This window comes from Colobus angolensis, unplaced genomic scaffold (genome assembly GCF_000951035.1).
Source record: "Colobus angolensis palliatus isolate OR3802 unplaced genomic scaffold, Cang.pa_1.0 Scaffold444, whole genome shotgun sequence".
In the NCBI taxonomy this organism is placed as follows: domain Eukaryota; kingdom Metazoa; phylum Chordata; class Mammalia; order Primates; family Cercopithecidae; genus Colobus; species Colobus angolensis.
In genome coordinates, this window is record NW_012117866.1 from 1,810,702 (window position 1) to 1,837,826 (window position 27,125).

At 41.4% G+C, this 27,125-nt stretch overlaps 1 protein-coding gene across 1 annotated transcript in view; it reads left to right on the top strand.

Annotated features, from left to right (window-relative positions):
• Window positions 1-27,125, top strand: part of STS (steroid sulfatase (microsomal), isozyme S) — a 206,365-nt gene that overhangs the window by 28,927 nt on the left and 150,313 nt on the right. Inside the window, exon 2 of the mRNA XM_011957508.1 lies at window positions 13,858-13,986. Coding sequence (XP_011812898.1) covers window positions 13,955-13,986 — 32 coding nt within the window. The 5' untranslated portion in view covers window positions 13,858-13,954. The remainder of the gene's footprint in view (window positions 1-13,857; window positions 13,987-27,125) is intronic.

Below are 27,125 nucleotides of genomic sequence, written 5' to 3' on the forward strand. Positions count from 1 at the left end.
GGTGAGCCCCAGTTTGAAGACTAGTGGCTTAGATTATTGGATTTGGCTTGACACTGGTGTCGTTTTCTGCAAAACTCTGTTAGATCTACAGTCTACCCATTTTGCCTCTATGAAAATAATTTTCCTACAGCGTGTATCATTTTTCTTTAAAAACTTACCTCATCATACTGGCAAAACTCTTGCTCCTGGCCCTCTGAGATAATCCAGGATCATCTCCACATCCCCAAACCCTTAACATAATCACATCTACAAACTCCCTTTTGCCATGGAAGGAAACATTCTCAGGATCAGAGTACTAGAATGTGGATATCTTTGGGGGCTGTGATTCTGTCTACCCAACTTGGCTTCCATTGATGTAGTTTGTAAAGATGGACCTTGATCAAAATCTTTTGTGGGCATATCACTTAGCCATTTATATGTTTAGGAGTTCATTAATAATATGTAGCATTGTTTGCGAAAATAAAATCATAGTTATATAAATAGTAGTGTTGATTTAATTCATAAACAAGTAATGTGAAACATGAACTTTTCTGCATCATCACATGTCAATTTTATACAACATATAATTTTAATTTTTAAAAATATATATATGTGTGTGTGTGTGTGTGTGTGTATATATTTTTTTGGGGGGGGAGTTGGGACAGGGTGTCACTTTGTCACCCAGACTGTCATCCTCTCACTGGCTGTTACCATGGATATCACTCTGTCATCCAGGCATGATGTCAGTTCACTGCAACCTCCGCCTCCTGGGTTCAAGTGATTCTCATGCCTCACCTTCCCAAGTAGGTGGAATTACAAGCACGTGCTACCACACTCGAATAGTTTTTGTATTTTTTTGGTAGAGACAGGGTTTCACCATGTTGGCCAGGCTGGTCTCGAACTCCTGACCTCAAGTGATCCACCCACCTCAGCAAAGTGCTGAGATTACAGGTGTGAGCCACCATGCCCTGCCTTAAATTTTTTTTTAAAGACAAGGTCTCACTCTGTTGCCCAGTCTGGAGTGCAGTGGCTCAATCATGGCTCACTGTAGCCTCAAACTCTTGAGCTCAAGTGATTCTTTCACTTCAGCCTCCCAAGTAGCTGGGACCATAAGCATGTGCCGCCATTTCTAGTTAATTTTTTGGAGAGACAGAGTCTCGCTATGTCTCTTGGCTAGGCTGGTCTTGAACCCCTGGCAAGCAATCCTTTCACCTTGGCCTCCCAAAGAGCTGAGATTACAAGTGTGAGTCACCATGCCCACAATAGAAATTTTTTTATTCTGATTGGTATACTTGAGCCAGTTCAGGGATATCTGATGGATATAGAGAGAGACAAAGGTTTTGGTACAGTAAATTAATTAATTCTGTTAAGACAAAGCACATAAACAAATCAGAATGTTCTTCATCATAATCAGACATGTGCAAAAATTTAAAGTAAGTTTTGCGCTTTCTGTTGGTTGATCGATTGCTACCCGAGCTTCAGTGCTGAGATACGCTATCTCTCTGTTCAGTGATGCTGCCTTTTGGTGTTTGTTGAACAATTTTTCATCGAACCTAGTTTGGAGAAGATGATGTTTAGCTGTAGATACAATGAAGGGAATTTCAGCTCTTTCCGGCTTCATATACTGCCACTGCTGCTTCGTGGGCAGCAGGGGTATCGCCTGCGTCGGCTGAGTTCGTCCATTTTCCCCTCACTGTTGCCTTTGATTTTGTCCTTTTTCTTAAGTTCCTCTCTCCATTCTGAAAACATTCTCAAGGGCTGAGCTCCTGCAAAATCCTTTCAATTCTGAATACCCTCAAGTAAAACATTATTCTTTCCTTTCCTAACAAACTTCTCATGAAAGTGGTTAACTAGCTTTCTCTAGTCCTTCTCATAAAAGTGATAATGGGCTCTCTCTGTCCTCTCTCTGTCCTTCTCATGAAAGTGGTAACTGGCTTTCTCTAGTCCTTCTCATGAAAATGATAACTAGCTTTCTCTAGCCCTTCTCCTGAAAGTGATAACTAGCTTTCTCTAGTCCTTCTCATGAAAGTGATAATGGGCTCTCTCTGTCCTTCTCATGACAGTGATAACTGGCTTTCTCTAGTCCTTCTCATGAAAGTGGTAAGTGGCTTTCTCTAGTCCTCATGAAAGTGGTAAGTGGCTTTCTCTAGTACTTCTCCTCTGGTTTCTTTCATATTCATAGACTCTCCTGCATGGTACATGTATTCACACCCAAGTCTCTGATTTCAAAACCAACCAGCAATGGAACAGCAGGAAACATCAGTGTTCCCACTTGTCAAAAAGTCATTTGTTGACAGGCGTCTGAGATTAGTCACCAACCTGCTGTCAATGAATGAGTGTATCTAAAAGATTCAAAATACTGACTCTAAGAACTCATAGAAACAACAGTACAATGTCGGTTACCAGAGGCAGAGGGTGCAGGTGGAAGAATGGGGAGATGTTGGTGAAAGGGTACAAAGTTCCAGTTAGACAGCAGAAATAAGTTCAGGAGATCCATTGTACAACATGGTGACTATAGTTAATGGTAATGTATACTTGAAATTTGGTAAGGGAGCAGAGCTTTAATGTTCTTCATCACAAAAACTGAGAAGTATATAAGGTGCTGGATATGTTAATTGACTTGATATGATCATTCTACATTGTCTGCATATAAAGAACAGTCTTCAGATTATATTCCCTAGGGAGTGTTCCTCCTACTCTACAGCAGTGGTCCCCAACGTTTGGGAGCAGTTTTGTCAAAGACAAATTTTTCCCTGCACCTGGGGTGAGGGGGGATGGTTTTGGAATGATTCAAGTACATTACATTTATTGTGCACCTTATTTCTATTATTATTATATTATAATACATAATACAATAATTATACAACCCACCAAAATGTAGCTGAGCTTGTTTTCCTGCAACTAGACCATCCCATCTGGGGGTGATGGGAGACAGTGACAGATCATCAGGCATTAGATTCTCATAAGGAGCACACAACCTAGATCCATCACATGCACAGTTCACAATAGGGTTCACGCTCCTATGAGAATCTAATGTGGCTACTGATCTGACAGGAGGCAGAGCTCAGGTGGTAATGCGAGTGATGGGGAGTGGCTGTAAATACAGGTGAAACGTCACTCGTTCGCCTGTTTGCCTGCTGCCCACCTCCTGCTGTGCAGCCAGGTTCTTAACAGACCGTGGACCAGTACCAGTCTGTGGCTCTGGGGTTGGGGACACCTGCTCCACAGAGTCAGCATACAGGTGGAAACAGCCTTGACTCTCACATTCTCCAAAGCTCGCAGGCAAAAATTGGACATCGGTTGTCCTGAGGTTACTTCTGCCTGTAAAACTAGGTGTTAATTTAATGAATGTTACTGCAGTGAGGGGGAGTAGTAATCAACTATTAGGTAATTCATAAAAGTTGTCAGTTGAGAGAGCTGACAAGCTCCATAAATTCCCCCAGCTACCCAAGATTAATAATTTTATACTGAAAGCAAGTAATTATGAATTTGCCTCTAAATCACTTTTTTTAAATCCGATTCAAAAGTTGACAAACTGTCTTCATAAGTCAGACACCACTTATCAGCCTGTTCACAGCATGGAAAACTCAGAGCTGCCTCTCCTTGATGGCATGCTTCTAAATGCAGTAACTCAGTCCTGCTGTCTTAAGGAAGGCAATGTTCAATGCCCATTAAGGGAACCCTTCTTGTTTTGGTAGGCAGGGCCGCTATGTCTGCTCACCAAAGAATATGGATGCTATTCGATGGTAAAGTGACAAACAAAGTAGTGCTTAACCACTTACGCTTTTAAAGTTCTGCACACATTTATGAATTCAATAAAGTGTCATTTTTCAATGGAATTGTTAGAACCCCAAATCTCAGTGTTACACAATATACCCGTGTAACAAACCTGCACATGTACCCACTTAATCTAAAATTTAAAAAGAAAAGAAAAGAAGAAACTATTGTTTTTTAGCCTATAAGGTTAAAAATACAAATACCAGTCTGTTGTCAGATCCTGGAGACATCAAATCAAAACTCATTTGATGAAGCTGTCATTATGAACACATGGGTTAATAAAGGAAGTACAGGGCAAGACACATAAAGAATGAAGAATAAGAGGTATTGTTTTAGAGCCTCCTGTGAAGGTAACTGTAAGGTGTCAGGAGAAACACCCTCAGAGCATCCGAAGTGACTCTGCAAAGGACCCCTGGAGTGTGCTGGTCCAGGGCTCACAGTGAACTGGCCTTTGGCCCATGAACCTGGGCATCCCCACCAGACACCTGGCACAGCCCACATGCATGCCAACATCACCTAGAGGCAGTGGGTTTCAGGTTGTTTACTGACCTAGCTCTGGCCTGGAAAACTTGGCAGCAGTTTCAGGAGTCTCCTGTTTGAGGCTGAGATGAAGCTTATTTGTTCTATGGGCTGATGCTGCAGGGATGCCTTTGAAAAACAAACAAACAAAAAACAATGATCAAGCTGGGTGTGGTGGCTTATGCCTATAATCCCAGCACTTTGGGAGGCTGAGGTGGGTGGATCCCTTGAGCCCAGGAGTTGGAGACCAGCCTGGGCAATATGATGAAACAAAAAATATATATATACAAACCGGTGGCACACGCCTGTAGTGCCAGCTACTTGGGAAGCTAAGCTGGGAGGATTGATTGAGCCTGGTAGGCAGAGGTGGCAGCATGCTGAGATTGCATCACTGCACTCCAGCTTGGTCAACACAATGAGTCCCCCTGTCTCAAACAAACAAACAAAAAACCTCAAAACAACCAATGATGATTATTTTTGTCATACCTTCATTCTGTTTTCCAAGCGTCCCCCGATATTGGCTTTTTCTGTCAATCATAGAGCAAGCACTTACTAATTCATCCCACAGTGGTTGCAAGAAAGAGTTAGGGTCTAGCTGAAGAGGAGGGAGGTAAAGCTATTGCACACATATGCATGCTGTAGGGGTGGGCTCAGTACTGATCCTGTGTCCTCACGTGTGGGGTGCTGGCTTCCTCTTGAGCCAGTTCTATTCCCCCGGCCTCAGCTCTGGCAGATACTTATCATGGGGTGGCTATAACTTGCAGCAAGGCCTCCTGGATAGCTTTTGGGGCTGGGTACCTAACTACAAGCAGAAATGGATTCTAGCATTCCCACTGACCTTTCACCACTGTGGTCCTTGTGCCTGTAGTGTCTTTCATAAACACAACCTGTTATTGGAGTGCTTGGTGGAATATTGGATAGGAAAGTGCTTTGAACAACAGTAAGTGCACATGGATTGTATAAGGTCCCTGGGGTTGATTTATGGATGCTGCTTTGAGAAGTGATCGAAATGAGGAAATTTATGACAATTCTCAGATATGACAAAAGACAGTGAGCTCCCAATCAGCCTTGCCTTCCCTTTCCCTACCTCTGTAGACTCTGTGGGGGCTGGTAATCTGGGGCCTCCATCAGTTCTTACAGAAGGGACCTTATATCAGTTCCTCCTTCAATTCTGCTTGCAATAAGCTGAATAGTCCCCCCAAAATCATGAGATTCCCACAACCTCAGAGTGTGACCTTTTCTGGAAATAGGGTTATGGCGGATGTAATTAGCAAAGTTAAGATGAGGTCATACTGGAGTAGGGTGGGCCCCCATCCAATATGACTGGTGTTCTTATCAAAAAAGAAGACACTCGCAGAGGCATGATGTGAAGACACGCAGCACAAATGTCCTATTTCCACAGAGGCAGAGATTCAGGTGATAGATCTATGAGCCAAGGAGTGCCAACAATCAAATAAATGCTTTGTATTTTGCTTGATTTTTTTTTTTTTTACATTTACAGTTTTTATACAGGTTGATATCTACAAGATATACTTTTGCACAGCTCTTCATGTCCAATTCTGTGTTAATCTTAAACCCTAAGACTATTCATAGTTCCCCAGGAGAAACCTTCAGAACTCATTGTACAGTTTAAGCAATAAATCTGCAAATGCTTAGTAAGACCTTCCTCTGTCTGCCGCTAGACACAACCTTGTGGACAAAGGAAATAAAAAGAAGATGTGGCTTCCATTGGGAGAATTACACAGTGGATTTAGGGAGACAAGATGTAAATGCCCCCCACACTAAGACGCGAAAGGGCAAAATCACTTGCCCAAGATCACACAAGTAATGACTCACAGAACTAGAATTTGAGACTCACTGTGCCTGATCTACAGCTAAGGTTTTTACTGTTTCCTGAGGCACACAGAGTTGGTTACAGTGGGTATTAATCGCATCACCAATGTAATCTTGCAAATGAAGACATTTCCATTATGTAGAGCATAGGAATGAGAATAATCAAATGATTCCAAATGCCTTCCATTCTTTTTGAGATATCAAATCACCAATTAGCTCTTTCAAAATCACAATACTGGCTTGGGTGTGATGGCTCATGCCTAATCCCAGCACTTGGAGAGGCCAAGGTGTATAGATCACCTAAGGTCAAGAGTTCGAGACCAGCCTGGCCAACATGACGAAACCTCATCTCTACTAAAATTACAAAAATTAGCCATGTGTGGTGGTGGGCACCTGTAATCCCAGCTACTCAGGAGACTGAGGCAGGAGAATCACTTAAACCCAGGAGATGGAGGTTGCAATGAGCCGAGATCATGCCATTGCACTCCAGCCTGGGCAACCGAGCGGGACTCAAAAAAAAAAAAAAAAAAATTGCAATACCCTTAGCGTAAATGGAAGACTAGCAATTCTCCCACCCTGAACAAGTCAAAAAGTAGCTTGAGCAACTATGCAAAACACAAATAAAATTCACTGGCCAGTCAGTTTGAAACTATCTCCAATGCGTAAGGAAGCAACAGAAGAAAATTCTGCAGTTGAAATTCTTCTCCTTTATTGGGTCAACATTATTATGTTTAGCTGATTTAGGGAATTAGATTCATCATAAATTCAAATCTGGTTCTATTTTAGGCATCAATGCCATTTTTTTTTTTTTTTTTTTTAGACGGAGTCTCGCTCTGTCGCCCAGGCTGGAGTGCAGTGGCGCAAACTTGGTTCATTGCAAGCTCTGCCTCCCAAGTTCACGCCATTCTCTTGCCTCAGCCTCCTGCGTAGCTGGGACTACAGGCACCCGCCATCACACTCGGCTAATTTTTTTTTTGTATTTTTTAGTAGAGTCAAGGTTTCACCGTGTTAGCCAGGATGGTCTCGATCTCCTGACCTCGTGATCCGCCTGCCTCGGCCTCCCAAAGTGCTGGGATTACAGGCGTGAGCCACCGTGCCTGGCCAATGCCATTTTATAGTTAGGCCCAACTACCAAAAATTCTAGCATTTTCCATCATGGTCTTAAAATAAACCCAGACTCCCTGCAGCATTACTGAGTTTCCATCATGCAAAATGAAGAAATAATCGCCTGGAAATTTTCAAAAATCATTTTGCCTTGCCAATTAAAAATTTACTCCTGCAAGACAGGGGCTTCTGTAAATCAGGAATGTGAGGGATTTGGTCTGATAATTCCAGGTGTTCTTCATGTATAGAGTGACACTTTGACATCTGCTTTGATTAAATTCAGGGTATTTCCACAGTCTTGGGTGACACATGCTGAATATTGATACACATCCCAAGTATCTCATCTGAAGCCCTGAGAGCCAGGTGTTTTCTGGAATTCAGTTATGCATATTTTAGGAAGATAATATATGCCTTTACCGTACCTCCCAAGACACCCTCGGCAGGTGAAGGCAACTTTTAATAATCAAACACATTAATATTTTTGCAGAAAAATGTATGACTATTCCTCCCGGTGGGATGCAGGAAGATCACAAGTGGTATAATATAGTGCATTTTTGTAGTAATGCACTGGTAAATTAAATTTTTTTTTTTAATTTAAAAAAATTTAAATTTTTTTTATCAATACCGAGCATCAATACCGTGGGCACTTCCGATTTCTAAGTAAAACATGAGAGAGAGTCAATTCAGAATAAGTTAAATACCTTTACATATACTTGCAACATACATCTGTGACCTCTGGTTGCTTCGGTTTTTTGGCAAGAGGTTGCATCAGGGCTGTCATAGATCTCTCACTGAGTCTCAGTTGGCCACATGTTGATGGCCAGAGAACAAGAATGATCAGGGAACTTCTTCTCCAAGGATGAAATGGCAGTGTGAAAAATGACCGTTTAAAAGACTTCTCCCATTGCCATCTGCCCTTTGAACCTGGCATTCTCTCAGAGCGTTTTTGCTAGTTGAATGAATTGTCTTACCCACTCATTCTTAAGGCCAACAGTGAACAGATCACACATTCTAACCCTATCATCTAGGTCAGGGGTTGCAAACATTTTCTGTATAGGACTGCATAGTTAATGTTTTCAGTCTTGTGGAGGATACAGTCAGCTCTGCAATTGTAGTTCAAAAGTAGATGTATAAAGGAATGGGCATGGTGTATTTCAATAAATCCTTATTTACAAATACAGGTAGTAGGCTGGGTTTGGCCCATGGCCATATTTAGGTGACCCCTGTTGCATGGCTTTTTTTTTCACTGTGGTTCACAATTTCATTATTATAGTTACTATTATTCTCATGCTTATGAGTATATGACAAACATAGAGTTAAAGAAAATGCGCATCTGCTCTTGATGGAATACAAAATTCCTTGGCCATAAGGTTATATTAAATACATTTCATATTGAGGAAAAGAGCAGTACCTGAAACATTTCATTTTTAATGAAGTCTGAAGGAGGGAGGATACTCCAGAAACTATATTATTTTATACTTTTTCTGTTAGCCCCGATTGTCTGCTACTGGTATGCTTGTTATTAGATTACTCAAAAAATGTTTCTCAGGAAATTCCTGTTTACATGGTGATGAATAGGTAACTTGAGTTAACATTTCCATCATCGTGGATGTTGGCTTTTTCCAGTTGCTGATAACTTTACTTTGTGTTTGCCTTTGAGTGTTGACACAACAAAGAACTGTCAATCCAGGCTTACAGACCTCCCTCCTGTTGGCTTTTGGTAGATGTTGTGAATGGCACAAGATTGGACAACAAGGTCTGCACATATTTGTGTCTTTCCACAAGATTGAACTTGTGACAATGTTTATTCAGTCATAAAAGCCACAAGAGCCAATTCTCCTTAGTACTAAGTACTCCTTGTTACTTCTTAGTACTTCCCATTCACTTGGTAGCCAGAGGCAGGGACACACAGGCTCAAGCCAATTTACAACAGTCAATGTTGCATACCAAACATGGCAGTATACTTAATCAGTATATAAATGTTCTAGATTAAACATTCCACAACACACAAAGTAACATTTAACATCCACAGAAAGGGGATAGGAAAAGGAGTTAATGAACCAGTCCACGAAGAGTGATGTGGACAAGGAGAGTGTCCTGGGCTGGTCTGGATGATCACCCACGTCTTGTAAAGAAGAGGCCTTGATTTGGGCAGAGGGTTCAGTGGCAGGTGCATGGAGGTGACCACAAGTGACAGTAACACGGGGTCTAGTGAGGTGGTCATGTGGAACAGGTGAAGTCCTGCTCTTTTATCCCCCTGAGTCCTCTGGTGAGGGGTGACAGTAAAGGGTTACAACCTCATCTGGTTGGGTGCAGTCTGTATTGATTGGGCGAACATCTGGTCCTATTGGGAGGATACCTTCTGAAAAGCAAGATGGAATCTTCTCCTAAGATGGAGTCACTTACGTCAAGAGTGCTCCTATACATTAGAGTTTCTCTAGGATTATAGCTTAGTAGCAAGGTGGGCTATTTGATCAGCAGGATGAGGCTGTTTGATCAGCATCATAAATATTTTTGGGAATAAACTGTTTTTTAAAAAATCAGATATCGTCTTAGGTCAAGTCATGGGAAACAGATTCTGAAGTGCTCAGTAGATTTTTTATGGGGAGCGTATTCTTGGGGTCAACACTTTCAGGGGAGTGAGGAAAGGAAATTGAGTCCAAGGGAGGAGTTGAGTAGCACAGCTGTTGCAACAAAGACCTCAGCTCATTTCAGAGGGAGCTCTGGAGCCAGGAAGGTCCCTCAGAGGTTTCCCACCTTGAGGCAAGGAGATGCTATCTCCTTGGAAAAGGCAGTTCTCTTTGACCGAGGCCGATTTCCAGAGACAGACTTTGCTAAGTGTGTCAGCCATCAAAACTACCAGCAGCAGCTGGGGGAGGAAGACTTGGGTCTTCCCTTGACATCTAAGTTCCTACCACAGCACCCGCCAAGGATGTTCTCTGTGCAAATTCCTTGGCACCATATTCTATATCTTCCTCTTCAAAATATACTTTTTCACCCTGGATTACCATTTACCCTTGTAAATTCCTTCAGTCAATCTCTGGAATATTCACACTGGTTTTCAGTGTTTACTTCTACATGGAATGTTCTGGAAGCTTTCACAAGAAAGTAGGATAAATGACTCATCCTAGTTTGCCTGAGACTGTTCCTGTTTGAAAACTGGACCTCATCGGTCCTGGACACACTGGAATGTGGTTTACCCTATGACAAACCAATCAGTCAAATTTCAACAACTAACCTTTCCACTTATTTCCTGTCTTCCTAAATATACTACAGTCAGTCTTCTTTAATAACTACACTGCCTGGGCTATGGCTAAGGACAAATACATTCTCTTCTTCTTCTCACTGTTGAACATAGGATGCCTTTAACTCTTTTTGACATTTTCACAGTCAAAATTAAACCCGTGCCATTAAACCTGAAGTCACAACAAAGTAACACAATAGTAATGAACATCAGAAGCCGATAGACTGAGAAAAGACTGATGCCTCAAGTTGATTGAGTCTGGGTTTTGATGCTCAATACAACAAAATGAGCATTACAAAAGTCATTTGGTTTTCAGGACTTTTTGTGTCTCAGAATTACAGACAATGGATGGCAAACTCCATTGCCATTCTTAGATCATTATCATTTTCAGTCTTGTACAACTGGAATTTCATTAGAAGGGGACATGCAAATGAGAAAAATGGCCAAGCAAATGACAGTTATGAGGATTATAGATAAACAGAGACTCAAGGGGATAAAGATGCATACTTATTATTTTTGAACACACAAATCAGAATGTAGGTTCCTCATAATAAAACAGGCTTAACCTATCTTCTTGCTCTGTGACTATAGTTTGGATTGTATATTTTATCAGAGGAGACTTATTTTCATATAACTTGTGATAGTAACAGAGGAATCACCATAGTTACTAGTGAATTGTTTGAGTCAGCTGGGTACCATTTCCCTCCACTCCTAAAACCTATTTGCCTGTGCTTGTGGCCACGCCCACTTTAATGAGCATTGGATGAGTGATCTAACACAGCATTCCTAAACCTTGGCACTATTGACACTTGGGAGAAGACCATGCTTTATTGATTGAGGGTGAGCACTGGGCTGTATAGTTCTTTGTGGTGGGGGCTGCCTTGTGCATTATAAGATATTTACCAGAATTCCTGCCCTCTGCCTATTGGATACCATTAGCATCCCCCAAATTGCAACAACCAAACCTGTGTCTCCATATCATCTTCTGTTCCTAGTGGGGTAAAATTACTCCTGGGTGAGAATCCATCTAATACTAATTTGAAAAATGTCCTTGGAACGTGGACCTTTAGATTTTCCATTGTGCTGTTTCGTAGTAAGTATAGGCTCTTCATGGCAGTACCACTGTGATAGGCATTGTGACTTAATCCCTTCAGATATGTTCTTTGTCTTCATTTCTCACTGGGGGGTTGGTAAACACTGAGTATCAAGTGTGGGTCAAAGAGCTTCCATGCTGATACCTTAAAATCTATTTTCTGTAAATAAAAGGCGGGGACAAAAAAAAGGAAAATAATGACCTTTCTTACCTCGCAAAGAGAGACACCCAATTGTTCAAACCCACATCCATGCAATCTTAGTCTTGCCTGATGATGTCATGGTGAATGAGCAGATGGGGAGACCCTGCCCAGTGGTTTTGTCATTCTTGCAGTGGGAGGTTAAGGATCAACGTTGACAGCACACTATTCCATTTCAACAAGAATCTAACATGAAAAGCCATGCTGGAAGATTGATTACAGTTTCAAATGCCATCTCTGGGGGAAAAAATAACATTTCTGAGACTTTGATTGAACCTCAGAAATTGTTGCTAGAAGCCTAACTTCAATAAAGCAAAATCCACATTTACAAAAATCTATATGGAATAGTAATTTTTCTCTAATGTGATGTTCTCTTGTGATTTTTTTTTACCAGGTGGGATTATACTTCATATTTCAAAGCATAAACAATAGATTTATACATTAATAAATAGTTTAAGGCATATACTAGATTTTTGGTCTAAATGTCAACAAGTTAAAGGAAAAGTCTTCAATAGGTTCAAAGCTATCTTCTTGGCTTTCTTCTGAGACCATTTTCTACTCATTTCTAGGACTTTGTATCAGAGGTCAAAAAATTGTTTCTGCAAAGGGTTAGATAGTAAATAAATATTTCCAGCTTTGAGGGGCAAATAGTATCTGTCACAACTACTCAACTCTGATATTGTAGCACAAAAGCAGTAAGGGAGTGGAGGCAGCTGTGTTCTGATACACTTTGTATTACAGACACTGAAATTTGAGTCTTATATACTTTTCACATATCTCAAAATAATATCCTTTTTCAACCATTTAAGCATGTAAGCCTTCTATGAAAACAGGTATCAGGACAGATTTTTCTTGTGGGCCATTGTTTGTGTGAATCTAGCCCTATTCAGAAAATAGCTACTGAGTGTTTGCTATGGTGAACAAATGAGATGTGGTCTCTGCCTTCTTGATCCTTAGAGCTGTGGAAAGGACAGTTGTCACCTGAATAAATCAGGAAATAAATGAATCAATTATTATACAAGTAGTAATAATTGCTATCTGGGGGAAAAGAGGTGCTATGATAGTCAACAGTGGGGGAGCCTGCTTCATACAGGGTAGTGATGGAGGGCTTCCTTGCGGCAGTGGTGTAAGCCGAGACGTGAGGATGGGTAGGAGGTAGGCAGAGAGTGGGAAGAAGAAAAGTGGGGAGAGAAATCCTTTAGACCAGCAGTCCCCAGCCTTTTTGGCATGAGGGACCATTTTTGTGGAAGACAATTTTTCCATGGACGGGGGGGGGTATGGTTTTGGGATGATTCAAGTGTGTCACATTTATTGTGTACTTTATTTCTATTATTATTACATTGTAATATATAATGAAGTAATTCTACAGCTCACCATAATGTGGAATCAGTGAGAGACTTGAGCTTGTTTTCCTGCAACTGGACGGTCCCATCTGGCGGTGATGGGAGACAGTGACAGATCATCAGGCATTAGATTCTCCTGAGGAACACACAACCTAGATCCCTCACATGCGCAGTTCACAATAGGTTTTGTGCTCCTATCAGAATCTAATGCCCTGGCTGATCTACCAGTTGTACAAGACAGGAGGTGGAGCTCAGACAGTAACGTGAGTGATGGAGAATGACTGTAAATAGAGATGCAGCTTGGCTCACCTGCCATTTACTTCCTGCTGTGCAGTGTGATTCCTAAGAGGCCTGGGGTTTGGGAACCCCTGCTGTAGCAAAGAAAGAACTCATGAGGCTGGGCACAGTGGCTCACACCTATAATCCCAACACTTTGTCAGGCTGAGGCTCTGTTTAGCCCAAGAGTTTAAGACCAGCCTGGACAATATAGTGGAAACCTATCTCTACAAAAATTAGCCAGCTGTGGTGGTACACCTGTAGTCCCAGCTACTTGGGAAGCTGAGGTGGGAGGATTACTTTAGCCTGGGAAGTCAAGGCTGCAGCGAGCCATGATCACACTGCTGTCTGGGCAATAAAGTGAGACCCCGTCTCAAAACAAAACAAAACAAAAAGCAAAAACAAAGAAATAAAAGTGCTCATGTAATTTAATTATGTCAATATATGATTACCCAGCATGTGATTATTCATCTTTTGAATTAATTCACAGGAAGAACCCGATGCCCTTGGTTTGACTCTACTAAGAGCCCTTCAGTTGCTGAACCTGCACACAGTCATCTCAGTAAATTAAGATCTTCCTGAGGACAATGGCGCAAGATCATCTTCAGCTGTTCATAGTGTAAGTATGAGAGGTGCATGTGTTTGTATCTTCACCCTGATACTCACATATTTGACTCACCCGGACTGTGTGATCTAAGTCAAATAGTGGTATGCGGTGACCTTCATAATGGTGTTCAGGGCATTCTGATATTGCAGGCATGACATGCACATGGTGCTATTGCAGCTATCTTTCATTCAGAAAGAACTTTCCATCAAAAGGTCAAAGGGGAGCATCTGTGGGGCAAATATATTTTTATAGAGAAAGACTGTGCTGGGCCAATGGGGGCAGCGTGCATAATCTGATGAGCATAAGCAAGTGGCCTGTTATGTGGCAAGTCTAGAGGAATATAGGGATGAGGGCTTACAAATTATTTAATGCATCCCCTGGACCCTTGAGTTGGCTCTAGTTCAATCAGCAAAGGTACAGAAACATGGCACAGTGGGAAGGCTCGCAGTATACCTGTTCTTAGCTGATCAGCTGCAGCAACACCTGAGGGACAGAACGGGGTCCCTCCCCTCAGGAAGAGCTCCTCCGCCTGGTGGAGGCAAGGGCTGAGGGCATACCCAGGTCCCTCCCTGCAGGAGGAGCTCCTCCCCCTGGTGGAGGTGAGGCCTGAGGGGCAGAGCATGGTCCCTCCCTGCAGGAAGAGCTCTTTTCGCTGGTGGGAGGTGAGTGTGCATGGTGAAAGTCTTTAGGGTGGATGAGGGAAACATAGTTTTAAAAGCCCCTGCGGGGAAAAATCCCTGTTATTTCACATCTGTTCTTGGACATGTCTGCACCACTATGGCACTATGCTATCGGAACACCAGGGGGCACAATATTTGGCCATTCAGAGCATTCATGGTGCCCCACAGCAGCTGGCTCAAAGAAATGGGCAGGAAGATGCTTTCGGAGGAGATAGTTGGTTCAAATCAGTGTGAAAAGACTTCCAAACTCAGAGACCCTGGGGCTGGGGATTCCATCCCATCCCAAGCTGGCAGTGTGTTCCCAGGAGAATATTTCATCTCTGCATGCCTTAGTTTCCTCCTTTGTAAAAAGTGACTTAAAGACGCTGGGCCTGGTGGCTCAGGCCTGTAATCTCAGCACTTTCGTAGGCTGAGGCGGGCGGATCGCCTGAGGTCAGGAGTTTGGGACCAGTCTGGCCAACATGGTGAAACCCCGTTTCTACTAAAAATACAAAAATTAGCCCAGCGTTGTGCCATGCATCTGTAGTCCCAGCTACTCGGGAGGCTGAGGCAGGAGAATCCCTTGAACCCGGGAGGCCGGGGTTGCAGTGAGCTGAGATCGCACCACTGCACTCCAGCATGGGCTATGGAGCAACACTCCGTCTCAAAAAGAAAAAAAAAGGGGGTACGGGGGATGAGCGGCAGTTTCATAGGGTGCTTATAAAAGGTAAGAGACGGCCCCTGTTTTGGGAAAATGTGGTGAAAACCTGGATAATCCTGCCAGCCAGGGCGATGGGAGCTGAACGTGGGCTTGCAGGGTAATTTAATGATTTTCAACAGGCAGTTTCAGGGGTTATGGATGGTAGTAGTTATGTGTCAGGGTAGACTTTGCCCTTCAGGGAGAATTTGGTAAAGTCTGGAGACATTTTTGGTCGTGAGAATTTTGGAGTGGGGCGCATGTGTGCCGCTCACCATCCCACAGTGCACCCACAGTTCCTCACAAATCTGAAGTGTCGTGCTGAGGGCGACAAACCCTGCTCACCGCAACAAGAGGATTTAACTTAATCTTCTCTTTCTTCCTAGGATAGTCAATGGTCTTTTACTTTGAGGGATATGAGTCAGAATAAGAAATAAAGAGAACAAAAGGACCATGACCTTTTAGGATTTTTCTTTCTATTAAATTTAAACCCCGTCACAGAGGATTCTCCGTCTGAAAGCAACATCCGTGGAGGCTTAAAGCCTCAGCTTACATTCATTCCTAACACTGAGCAGCTTAGCAGATTCATTTTCCATTATAATTTCTGTAATTTGTTCTTTAAAAGGATTGTGTGTTCCTTTTTTCTGTTTCAGAAACAAACTTTCTGGGCGTTTTAAAGAATAATTTATTTTCTAAAGTCATTGATAATACATGGGCTGGCATGAATTTCTGACCTCGCTTTCAAAGTCTTTAGCACTGGCTAAGTAGGGTTTTATTTTTATTTATTTATTTTTATTCCTCTGGAAACTGTACATTTTGCAGGGAAATACTTTAAGTACCTTTTTTTTTTTTTTGGTCATTTTAGTCTACAGGAGAGATTGACATTCTTTAGACCCAGCTAGAAGGGCTCTGAAAAAAAATGACAGATGCAGTAGCTAATTAAAACTATGCAGCTGAAAGGGTTCATGATTAATTCATGATAAACCAATACAGCATTCATTATCCTTTCTTAATGTTCTGAGATAAAGTGGGAGTGTTGCAGTGGGGGTTGAAATATTTGTTCTAAATATCTAATAACAGTGTCCATTCTATCTTACTAGCATAAAGCCATCCTCATAGAGGTATTTTAATGTGCTTCACAATTCAGATTTCAGGGTTCTTACATACAGAGTATTAAACTCTCTCCCTCCCGTAAATGGATGAAGACTTTGGAGATTGTCAGGAAAACACTTACATTGTCTGTAGTTTTCCTGATTTTTTCCCCTCCATGGAAAAGGTTTAGTAATAATAGGAAAACATAATTTTTTTTTTTTTTCTTTTTGAGACAGACTCTCACTCCGTCGCCCAGTCTGGAGTGCAGTGGAGTGATCTCGGCTCACTGCAACCTCCGCCTTCTGGGTTCAAGCAATTCTTCTGCCTCAGCCTCCTGAGTAACTGGGATTACAGGCAAGCGCTACCATGCCCAGCTAATTTTTGTATTTTTAGTAGAGATGGGGTTTCACCATATTGGCCAGGCTGGTCTTGAACTCCTGACCTCGTGTGGAGGCTGGAATTTTTCAGGACAGTTTGGCAGGCAAGAAGCTAGAGAATGGGAAAGGCTGATTGGTACCATCCGCGAAGAAATCGCAGAGGTATCAAAACTGTCTTTGTGCGCCAGGTCGGTTCCTGCATGGGGGTCACTGGTCCGGGTGACATCACTTGTTCCACCAGAATGCAAAATCTGAAAAATATTTTACATACCAAGCTTAGGTTTTACAATCGTGGTGTTGTCTATAGGGGCAATTAGGGAAGTTACACATCTTGTGACCACCAGCTCCATGACTCCTGAGCAGTAAGCAGGTTAGGAAGCAATGACTAGTTATCATGCAATTATGTGTAGGTCTTAGCAGAATGCAGGTCTCTCCCACAAGTGTAACCTTGGGACCATTCATTGGTTTTACAAAGGTGGTTTTGGTCCCCAAACAAGGAGGGGTAGTTGGGGTAGGAGGGACTGTTGTCATCGTTGCTTTAATGTTGAACTGTGAACTAAAATCCTCCCATAGTTGGTTTGGCCTACCCACAAATGAGCAAGGGAAGTTAGCTTGTGACATTACAAGCAAGATGGAACCAGTTATGTTAGATTTCTCTCACTGTTATAATTTTTGCAAAGGCATTTTCAAATTCCTGTTGCTTTGTTACATGATACAGTCACACATCGCTGGATGACGGGGATACGTTCTGAGAAATGCACTGATGGGTGATTGTGTCACTGTGTGAACATAATAGAGTGTACTCACACAAAGCTACTATACACGCAGGCTGTATGGTAGGGCCTATTGCTCCTACACTAAAAACCTGGGCAGCATGTGACCGACCGTACTGAATACTGCAGGCAGTTGTAACACAATGGTAATTATTTGTGTATCTAAACATAGAAGGTACCGTAAAAATATGGAATTATAATCTTATAGGACTACCATTGTATATATGATTCATCGTTACCCAAAACATCATTATGTAGTACATGACTATGTTTATAAAATAAGTGTGGAAGCTGCAATGTTTCTTTTGCATGTTGCTTCTTTATGTAGCATTCAGCACGTGGGAGATTTTTGTCAAGAAGTGCATTTAGAACTTGTCTTTGGTAATACCTGTACCACCCTCCAAACTGCTCAACTTCTACTTTTACCCAAGACAGGGTACACATGACGATCACTACTGAATACAATCTCTAGAGTTGTGTCAGGGTTTATAGACATAGTGGTGGATTTCACACTTCCCATTCTGTGTTTGTCTCTGCACGGTTTGCAGAATCAGGATTAACACAGGTGCTATGGCTCTGTGGACCTGTGAATTAGTGCAAGAGCAACAAAGCCTGTCTTGCTTTTTCTCGGCAAGTCCACCCTGGCTTCAGAATTGAGAATAACTTTGTTATACGTTTTAAAACATAGTGTGTAGAAGTGCCTAAGGAAGAAAACATTGCATTTATAAGAAGACATCTTACAGACACTCCAGCCAAACACTTAATTTGCTATCTTTACATCCATTCTAGTGAAAGCACTTAGAATGCTTGACTTTATGTGCGGTGCTTGGCAAACTGCTCCCGTTGGAACCCTCAGGGTTCCTCAGGCTGCTCCTGGGAGCTTCTTCAGCCCTGGGGGGAATGGCCAGAGATTTAATTCCACTCACTTCTGTAAGAACAACGCTGATTTTCATCTCTATTAGACATTCTTATGGACAGAAGTTCCTGTTACTAAAAACAATGACAACCACTGCTTTCTCTACCTGTTCTGTTTTATAACAGAAGGCAACAGTGAAGCTGAAAGATATTAAGGTGTTTACCTAAAGACTGGATAAGGTCTGTGGATAACCTCTCCTGTATCTTAGGCATGATTTCTTTAGCTTAATTATTGCATAGCGAAGGAAAAAGTAATTTTTCCTCTACCCTTTCTGAGTTCTTATCTAGGACAGACCCTTGTAACAAAAGGCAGATAAACAAGAGAAAACAGAAGTTTATTCACATGGATACCTCCTGTATATCTGGGCAATATCCAAGGAATATTGACTACATCTCAAAGAAGTGAAAGAGAGAAAGGTGTGGGAAGGGGCAGTTATGGAGAAGTAACCGGGAAAGGTATGGTAAACTAGGGTAAGGTTGGCTATGCAGATTTCAGTTGGTGCCTTCTCCAACCTTAAGAGTTTTTAGTGATTCAGCCTTCCTTCTCTTCCAGTACCACGAAGGAGAAACCCTTACAAATGCAGATTTCTTTTACAGATGTAAATCTCTCTTAGAAAACAGTAACTTCTACTCTGTTTTAAGAGCTTCAAGCCTGTAATCCCAGCACTTTGGGAGGCCAAGATGGGCGGATCACGAGGTCAGGAGTTCGAGACCATCCTGGCTAACACGGTGAAACCCTGTCTCTACTAAAAAATACACAAAAAGCTAGCCGGGCGAGGTGGCTGGCGCCTGTAGTCCCAGCTACTTGGGAGGCTGAGGCAGGAGAATGGCATAAACCCAGGAGGCGGAGCTTGCAGTGAGCTGAGATCGGGCCACTGCACTGCAGCCTGGGTGACAGAGCCAGACTCCCTCTCAAAAAAAAAAAAAAAAAAGAGCTTCTCCTGTGTCTGCAATTACTCAAAGTAATTCTTATGCCAAAGAGGCATATTGTGGGGTGATGTATTCTTGTCCTTTTTTAGTGTACTGATGTAAAAAAAAAAGTGATATATGCATATGTATGTATACACCTCTCTCTCCACTGTATTCTACACCGTCTAGCCATGGGATCCACACCACCACCACTACAACTACCAGTGACCACCACAACTAAGAGATGCACGGATTTTAGTGGAAGAAATTATTTTTAGACTCAAAGATATTTAATGCAAACAATCTGAGCCGTCTTTCATTTGTTTCTTAGCTGTCTCTTCACATGTACCTGTGTCTGTATCTGTATTTTGGACACCTTGGGCTGAGTCATCTTCATCTCTTAGGTGTGCAACACTCTGGCCTCCTGGTAATCTGCCTGCATCCATCAAGGTCTCTCTCATCACAAGCAGTCAGAGACACCTTCTCAAAACCCAGACCTAACCCTGCCACTGGCCCTATTGGAATGCTTTGATGGCTTCCCATTGGAAGGAAGGTGGAATTTCAGAACCAGGCCTGGGTGGGTCTCCATTGTCTGCCTCCTACCTTTCTTCCTACTCTCAGGTCCTCCCTGCATCTGCCTCCCCCTGGCTTTCTTTTTCCCCATCAGGCAACTTGTCTTAAAACCTGTCCTACTACCCAGGCTGTCTTCCCCTCAGGGCCACCTCCCCAGCCAACTCCTCCTTCCAGTAGGCTTCCTTCCTCTCTTTGGCTAAGTAGTGCCCACTCCATGCTCCAGGCACTCTTGTTGCATTTGCATACTATTTCTTGTATGATTATTTGTCCAATATTGATTCTTTGAATAAGATCTGACTTTGCAAATACATTGCAAAGCTCTATGAAGGCAAGACCATGCAGTGCATCCTACTGTTACAGGAAAGGGGTCCCGAGCCAGACCCCAAGACAGGGTTCCTGGATCTTGTGCAATAAAGAATTCAGGGTGAGTCCACAGTACAAAGTTTGTTAAGAAAGTAAAGTGGTGAAAGTACAGCTACTCCATAGACAGAGTAGGGCGTTTCCTAAGGTAAGAGGAGAACGCGTCCACTCTAGGTACAGTACTTATTTATATATAGGATAAAAAAAGATCATGGGGTGATGTGCTCTGCTACAAGGGTTTGTGATAAAGGATTAATTTTCTTAATTGCTATATTTTACAGGAATCGATATTATTAAATTTAAAGCAAAATTAGGAATGCCTCTGTTCTCAAGATATCAGGGTGTTAGGACACTCCCAATTCTGGGTCTGTTTACTAAACATTGTTAATCTGTTCCCTTAACCGTAAGCATCTGGAGGCTAGGAACATCTAACTTTCTGGGAATGCAGCCCAGCAAGTTCCAGCCTCATTTTCCTAGCCCTCACTCAAGATGGAGTCGCTCTCGTTCAAACCCCTCTAACACTATTGTATCCCTACAATGCACAGCGTGCCTTAGTAGATGTTTAGTAAATAACTGCTGAATACATGGATGAAAAAAAATGGTTGCAATGCCATATTAATACAATACTGATAAAAATTATATACATTTGGATTTCAGTCACATAGGCAAAAAACAACTTTCTGATATGATTTAGCCAATAACTGACACCAATATAAAAAATGGTCTGTGACCCCCCAATGGATTCTCCTTGCACAGGTAGAGCTTGTTTATCAAGACAGAAATAGAGAAAGAATTGAATGCACAGTTCAATGGAAGACCAGAGTTTTATTACTCAAATCACTCTCTCTGTACATTTGGAGACAGAGTTTTTTTTTAAGGCAGGTAGGGGGTTAGGAAGTGGGGAATGCTGATTGGTCGGGTTGGAGATGAAATAATAGGGGCCCAAAGTGGGTTCTTCTTGCTGTCTTCTGTGCCTGGATTAGATTACAGAACTGGTTGAGGCAGATTCCTGATCTGCATGGCACCAGCTGGTGCATCAGATCACAGGGTCTAAAAAGCATCTTGAATTTCAATCTTAGGCATTCCAATAGTGACCGTATCCCTAGGACCATCTGGGGAGGTTGAGAATCTGTGGCCTCTGACTGCAGGACTTCTGAGCCATACTTTCTAAACCTGTGGCAAATGTGTTGTCCTACAGAGGTGATGTGGTCCCCAGGCACGAATGGGATTTGTTTCCGGAAAAGGCTGTTACCATTTTTGTTTCCACGTTAACACTGTAAATTCCTCCTATAGTTAGCTCAGTCTGTGTTCAGGAATGAACCAGAGCAGTCTGCAGGTTAAAGGCAAAAAGGAGTTGGTTAGGTCACATCTCTTTCACTGTCGTAATTTTCTCACTGTTTTTGCAAAGGCAGTTTCAGATCTTTAACCCTGTCTGGGGTTTCACAAACTTTAGCCTTGTTCTATTGAGTTTATATCCTCAAATAGGGTAAAGCCTAATACCTGTTAAAAGATTTTCTCCAGTTAATCTACCCAAGATTCCAGAGGAAGCAAAAACGTCTGCTGCCTGGCAGCAAGTTTTTTTTTCTTCTTTATAGAGTTTTAAATTAAGGTCCATGAATTTCCTGCCATATTTTCCTGTCTGTGCTTCCGCTGCCTTACTGACAATCACTTAATAAGTATAGCAGTTCCTTAGTTTATACTGCATGTGAGATAGCTTGCTTATGAGAAGAATTTTTTCTATATAAAATTCTTATTAAATCCTCCATTTTAGGAGTGAGTTCTATAGAAAGTTCTGTGAAAATTCTCTATTTTAGGAGCGAGCCTGCAATACAGTTTTCAAATACAATATTATATTTGAAGTCAATCAGGAAGTGATCCATCTATACTACAACTTCTCATCATGTTTCAATATACAATGTTGGAAGAGAGTAATGAAGTGTCCAAAATTAGATTGATTTTATAATTTAGGGGCACAGCCTTCTAATTTTACAGTAATAATCAGTTGACAGAGAATGGTTAGTATAATACTTGTGTTAATCGATCCTACTTTCTATCTCTATTTTATTAAAATCAACTCCAAATGTTATGGCATAGTAGAAATTTACCATTTGTGATAATAAATAGTGTTTTCACAGTTTCCCCTTCTCTTTTTTTTTTTTTTTGAGACGGAGTCTCGCTCTGCCGCCCGGGCTGGAGTGCAGTGGCCGGATCTCAGCTCACTGCAAGCTCCGCCTCCTGGGTTCACGCCATTCTCCTGGCTCAGCCTCCCGAGTAGCTGGGACTACAGGCGCCCGCCACCTCGCCCGGCTAGTTTTTTGTATTTTTTAGTAGAGACGGGGTTTCACCGTGTTAGCCAGGATGGTCTCGATCTCCTGACCTCGTGATCCGCCCGTCTCAGCCTCCCAAAGTGCTGGGATTACAGGCTTGAGCCACCGCGCCCGGCCTTCCCCTTCTCTTAACATAAAACTTAGGTTCTTGCTTAGACTTCTAAATTTTTATGACTGTTTTAGTTTCTGGGAGTCCTTAGGGATTTTGCAGTTTCTTTCCAGAGCCTGAGGGGCTTTGCTGTATGTTTGTGTAATATTTCACACCTGATGAATGGAGAGCCAGTTGATATTAGTCATCTGTCAACTTTATCTCAAGATTCCGGTATTCAGAGTGGGAGTTGATTAAGTACATAGCCAATGTAATATACATTTACAATAATGAATCAAATGTCAATAATGAATCAAGTGTCATTTCCTTGCTTATGTTCTTTGCTTTTTAAAATAAGGCCCAGACCAGTTATTCTGAGATCCAAACTTCGACTCTTACATAAATTTGTCATTTTTCTTTGCTAGAAATAAAAAAAAAAAAAAAAAGTTACCTAATAAAATCCTTAGCTTTGGAGACATCACCATACAAATGTAAAAGATAAGTGTGTGAAGCACATTTAATAACACTGAACCTAATAATGATAACTCAAACTCATTTTGATTTCCTATCTACAAACCACACGTTTGAAGTATTAGAAAATTTTGTGAACTTTTTTTTTTTTAATAATACTGTTGTGTACTTTATCTCAAATATTATCCTAGGTCCTCTTGTATGAGAATATCTAGAATCAGTTTAGTCTTTAATTCCTAGTTTTCTTCTTACTCCTTTGAAAAATATTATTTAAGTAATGTTTTTTGTTTTTTACTGCTAACTCCCCAAATTTGTTATAAGTAATATTTTTGTTATTTTCTTTCATCGCATGTGGGAAGATTCAATAACTATGATGTAATTCGTTTAAGAAAAATTTTTGTCATACATGTCAGAAATTTTGAAATCCCATATAGTAACTCTAGACTCTCAAATTTCAAATCATATTATGACGTCTCTGATGGAAAAACATGCTTCAGCTTTCTCTGCCTCCAACATGTAATTGATAAGCTCATGTTCTCATTTTGAGAGGTAGAACTAGTGAAATGGGGCCAAACAAATGCTAAAAACAGTAAAATGAGCTCTCTTGCTGTCTTTGGATGTTTCTTGGACCAAGCATGAAAAAGATGGATGACACGGAAAGGGAGGAGGGGAGATGATTTTTCGTTTGTGTATTCAATGACGGGAAGGAGATGCCAAGGACAAAAACGGATGCCCCAGTGCCACAGTGAACATATTTCCTTAGCTCTGAGTTTGTTAGTGGGGGGTTCTGTGGATTCACACCAAGAACTGCAGTCCAAGCAAATTTTGTAGTCTCATCTGACACATTTCTCCAAAGCTTAGCCCTTCTCAAACTCTCCTATTTCAACCACTTTGCCCCATTTCCCCTGTTCACCTGCAAGCCACACATGACCCTCAGCACATATGACAAGAGCTGTCTTGCCACATGTAGTTTGCTTTGCTACCCATTGTTTAAATGAAGCTATATGTAAAACCATAAACTGACTAGATGGGTGGATGGATGGATGGATGGATGGATGGTATATAGACAGGCAGATATGTAGATAAATGATAGATCAATGGATGATAGATAGACAGGCAAACAGCTATACAGATAGATGATGGATGGATGGATAGGTAGATGGATGGATAGATAGATGGATGCATGGATGATAGACAGATTATATAGATAGATGATGGATGATAGGCAGACAGATATGTAGAGAGATGATAGATAGGTGGATGGATGGACAGATAAATAGATGGATATATAGATATATACATGTCTAGGTTGATATATAGATTGATGCCAGATAGATGGATGGATGGATAGATAGATAGCAGTTTCCATTTCTGTACTTTCACGGTTTCCATGTTGAGAATGTTCTCAAAGGGACATGTTTGTGGTTAAATTTTCTGAATCAACAACAAAGATCACTCCTTCAACAATGCTCTCTCAACATAAAAACCCAAACCAATTTTGTGTTTTTATAGCCTCTCTTTTCTCACACACATACTTAACTTATTTATCTTTTTTGGCCAGAGTTGTGGCTTTATGAATCAGTATTAGAGCCATTATTATTATAGAGAAGGGTCAGTGGGCCCTCCACCTACTGAATGGAGATTTCATTTCCATCCTGTCTCCTTTCTGCTTGTGCTGTGGGAGGGATGTTCTTTCATCACATCCTTTTCACTCTTCAAAGGCATTCTTCTCAACAGTAATCCACTCACAAGTTGTTATTGCTTCATGGTTTGTGTAGATGTGGGAGATCCGCTCTGCTTTAGGGAACTGCGCCAGAGGTTTCATGCATTTGTCTTTGATCACTGATCTAGAGACTTCCAGCTATTTGGGTTTCAGAGATATAAGAACAGAGAAGCCTTTAGAGAGTCCAGACCTGAGCCCTCCTCAGAAGAAGGACTTGTCTATGTTTGTTGCTAGGATGGACCCCTGACAACATGGCCACCTGTTCTGTTTTCTAATCCACGATGCTCGTAATGGTTAATTTTAGGTGTCAGCTTGACTGGGTTAAGGAAGACCTAGAGAGCTGCTGAAGCATTACTTTTGGATGTGTCTGTGAGGGTGTTTCCAGAGGAGGCTGGTGTGGCCAGCTACAGAAATGAGGACTATCATTGTCACGAGTATTTTCTCCCTATTTTGTTAAGAATACATCTGTGTGTATATATAAATATATTTAGTATCAAGATAAAACATAAATAAATACATGTATTTAGCAAATATCTTTGTTTTCATTCCTCTCTTATTCCTTTATTATATAACATAAGGTATATTGGCTTTATATCAGTATATGATATGATGGTTTGTGTTTTCCTGTTGAGAGCGTTCTTGGAGTATCTTTGTTATTGACTTAGAAATTTTGACCACAAACCTGTTTCTTTGAGAACATTCTCAACATGGAAACCACAAAAGTGCATATAATATATAAACCACTCTATTGACTACCTCTCTATCAGTATTTAAGTATTATTAATTTTACCTCATGGTATTTAAGTGATGGGATATCAGGAGAAGAGTCAGTATCACCCAAGGGCTTGATCTCCTCTTCCGGGGAAGGGGATTACTGCATTTTCAGCTGTGTGCAGAATGGTTACATCATGTTAGGTGGAACTGTTGTAACTTTCTTATCTTCATTTGGAAATTAAGTATGGTTTAAGGAGATGCTTATGGGTGCGAAGTTGATGATGGGTGGATTCATGATGCTTGATTTTAGGTGTCAACTTGACTGGATTAAGGGATACTTAGAGAACTAGTAACGTGTTCATTACTTCTGGGTGTGTCTGTGAGGGTGTTTCCAGAAGGCATTGGCATGAGAGTTGGTGGACTAAGTGGGGAAGATCCACCATCAATGTGGACTGGCACTATCCAATCAGCTGGGGGCCAGGATAGGACATAAAGCAGAGAAAAAAGTTACCTCTCTCTCTTTCTCTCTCCATCTCTCTCCCTGTGTATCTCTATCTCTGTGTGTCTGTCTGTGTCTATCTCTGTCTCTCACTCTCTATCCATGGCCCTGTCTCTCTGCATCTCTCTCCCTCTCTTCGTCTCTCTCTTTCTTTCCCTGGTTTTGTCTCTGTCTCTCCCTCCTTGCCTCTGTCTCTGTTTCTCCCTGTCCCTCTCTTTCTCTCTGTCTCTCTGTCTGTCTCTCTCTGCCTGTCCCTCTCTTTCTCTCTCTTCGAGCTGAGACACTCTTCATCTCTAGCCCTAGAATATTAGAGCTCCAGGCTCTCCCACTCTTGGACTCCAGGATCTATGCTACCCACGCCACAAGTTCTTAGGCCTTTGGCCTCAGGCTGAGAATTACTATACTTAGAACATTCTTCCATGGGGCAAAAAACTCTAAAGATTAGAAATCTGTGTTAGTTCATTTCTCTGCAACAAGTATTTATTAGACACCATGTGCTTAAAAAATAGGGACTAAACAAATTTCTCTAAAAAAAGGAACCTTGTTAATTTTTTCTGATTATATGACAAGGGACAGCTGCACAGGGATCAGAGCTCATTAAACTGAAGTTCTCTAAATTAGGGTCTCTTCAGGCCAACTGTAAGCCCAAGTTCATTTTCTTTTTATTCCCATTAGTACAAATTATCATATTTGAGAAGCATTATAAATTTAACTATGACACTTTCTCCATCAGTAGGAATACAGTATGATTAAAGTGTACTTTGTAAACTGTTTTTTTCTGTTTGTAAAAGTAGGTAGAACATTTTATATATACAAGAATTTATAAAGAATCATATAAAACCACTGGTAGTTCTGCTCCCTGCAAACTAATCCCAAATAAAGTGATATCATCATTCTGTCCAGTTATGTGTATGCCTTTCTATACAAACATATGCACATGAAACAAACATATCCATATCCATATGCAAATATAT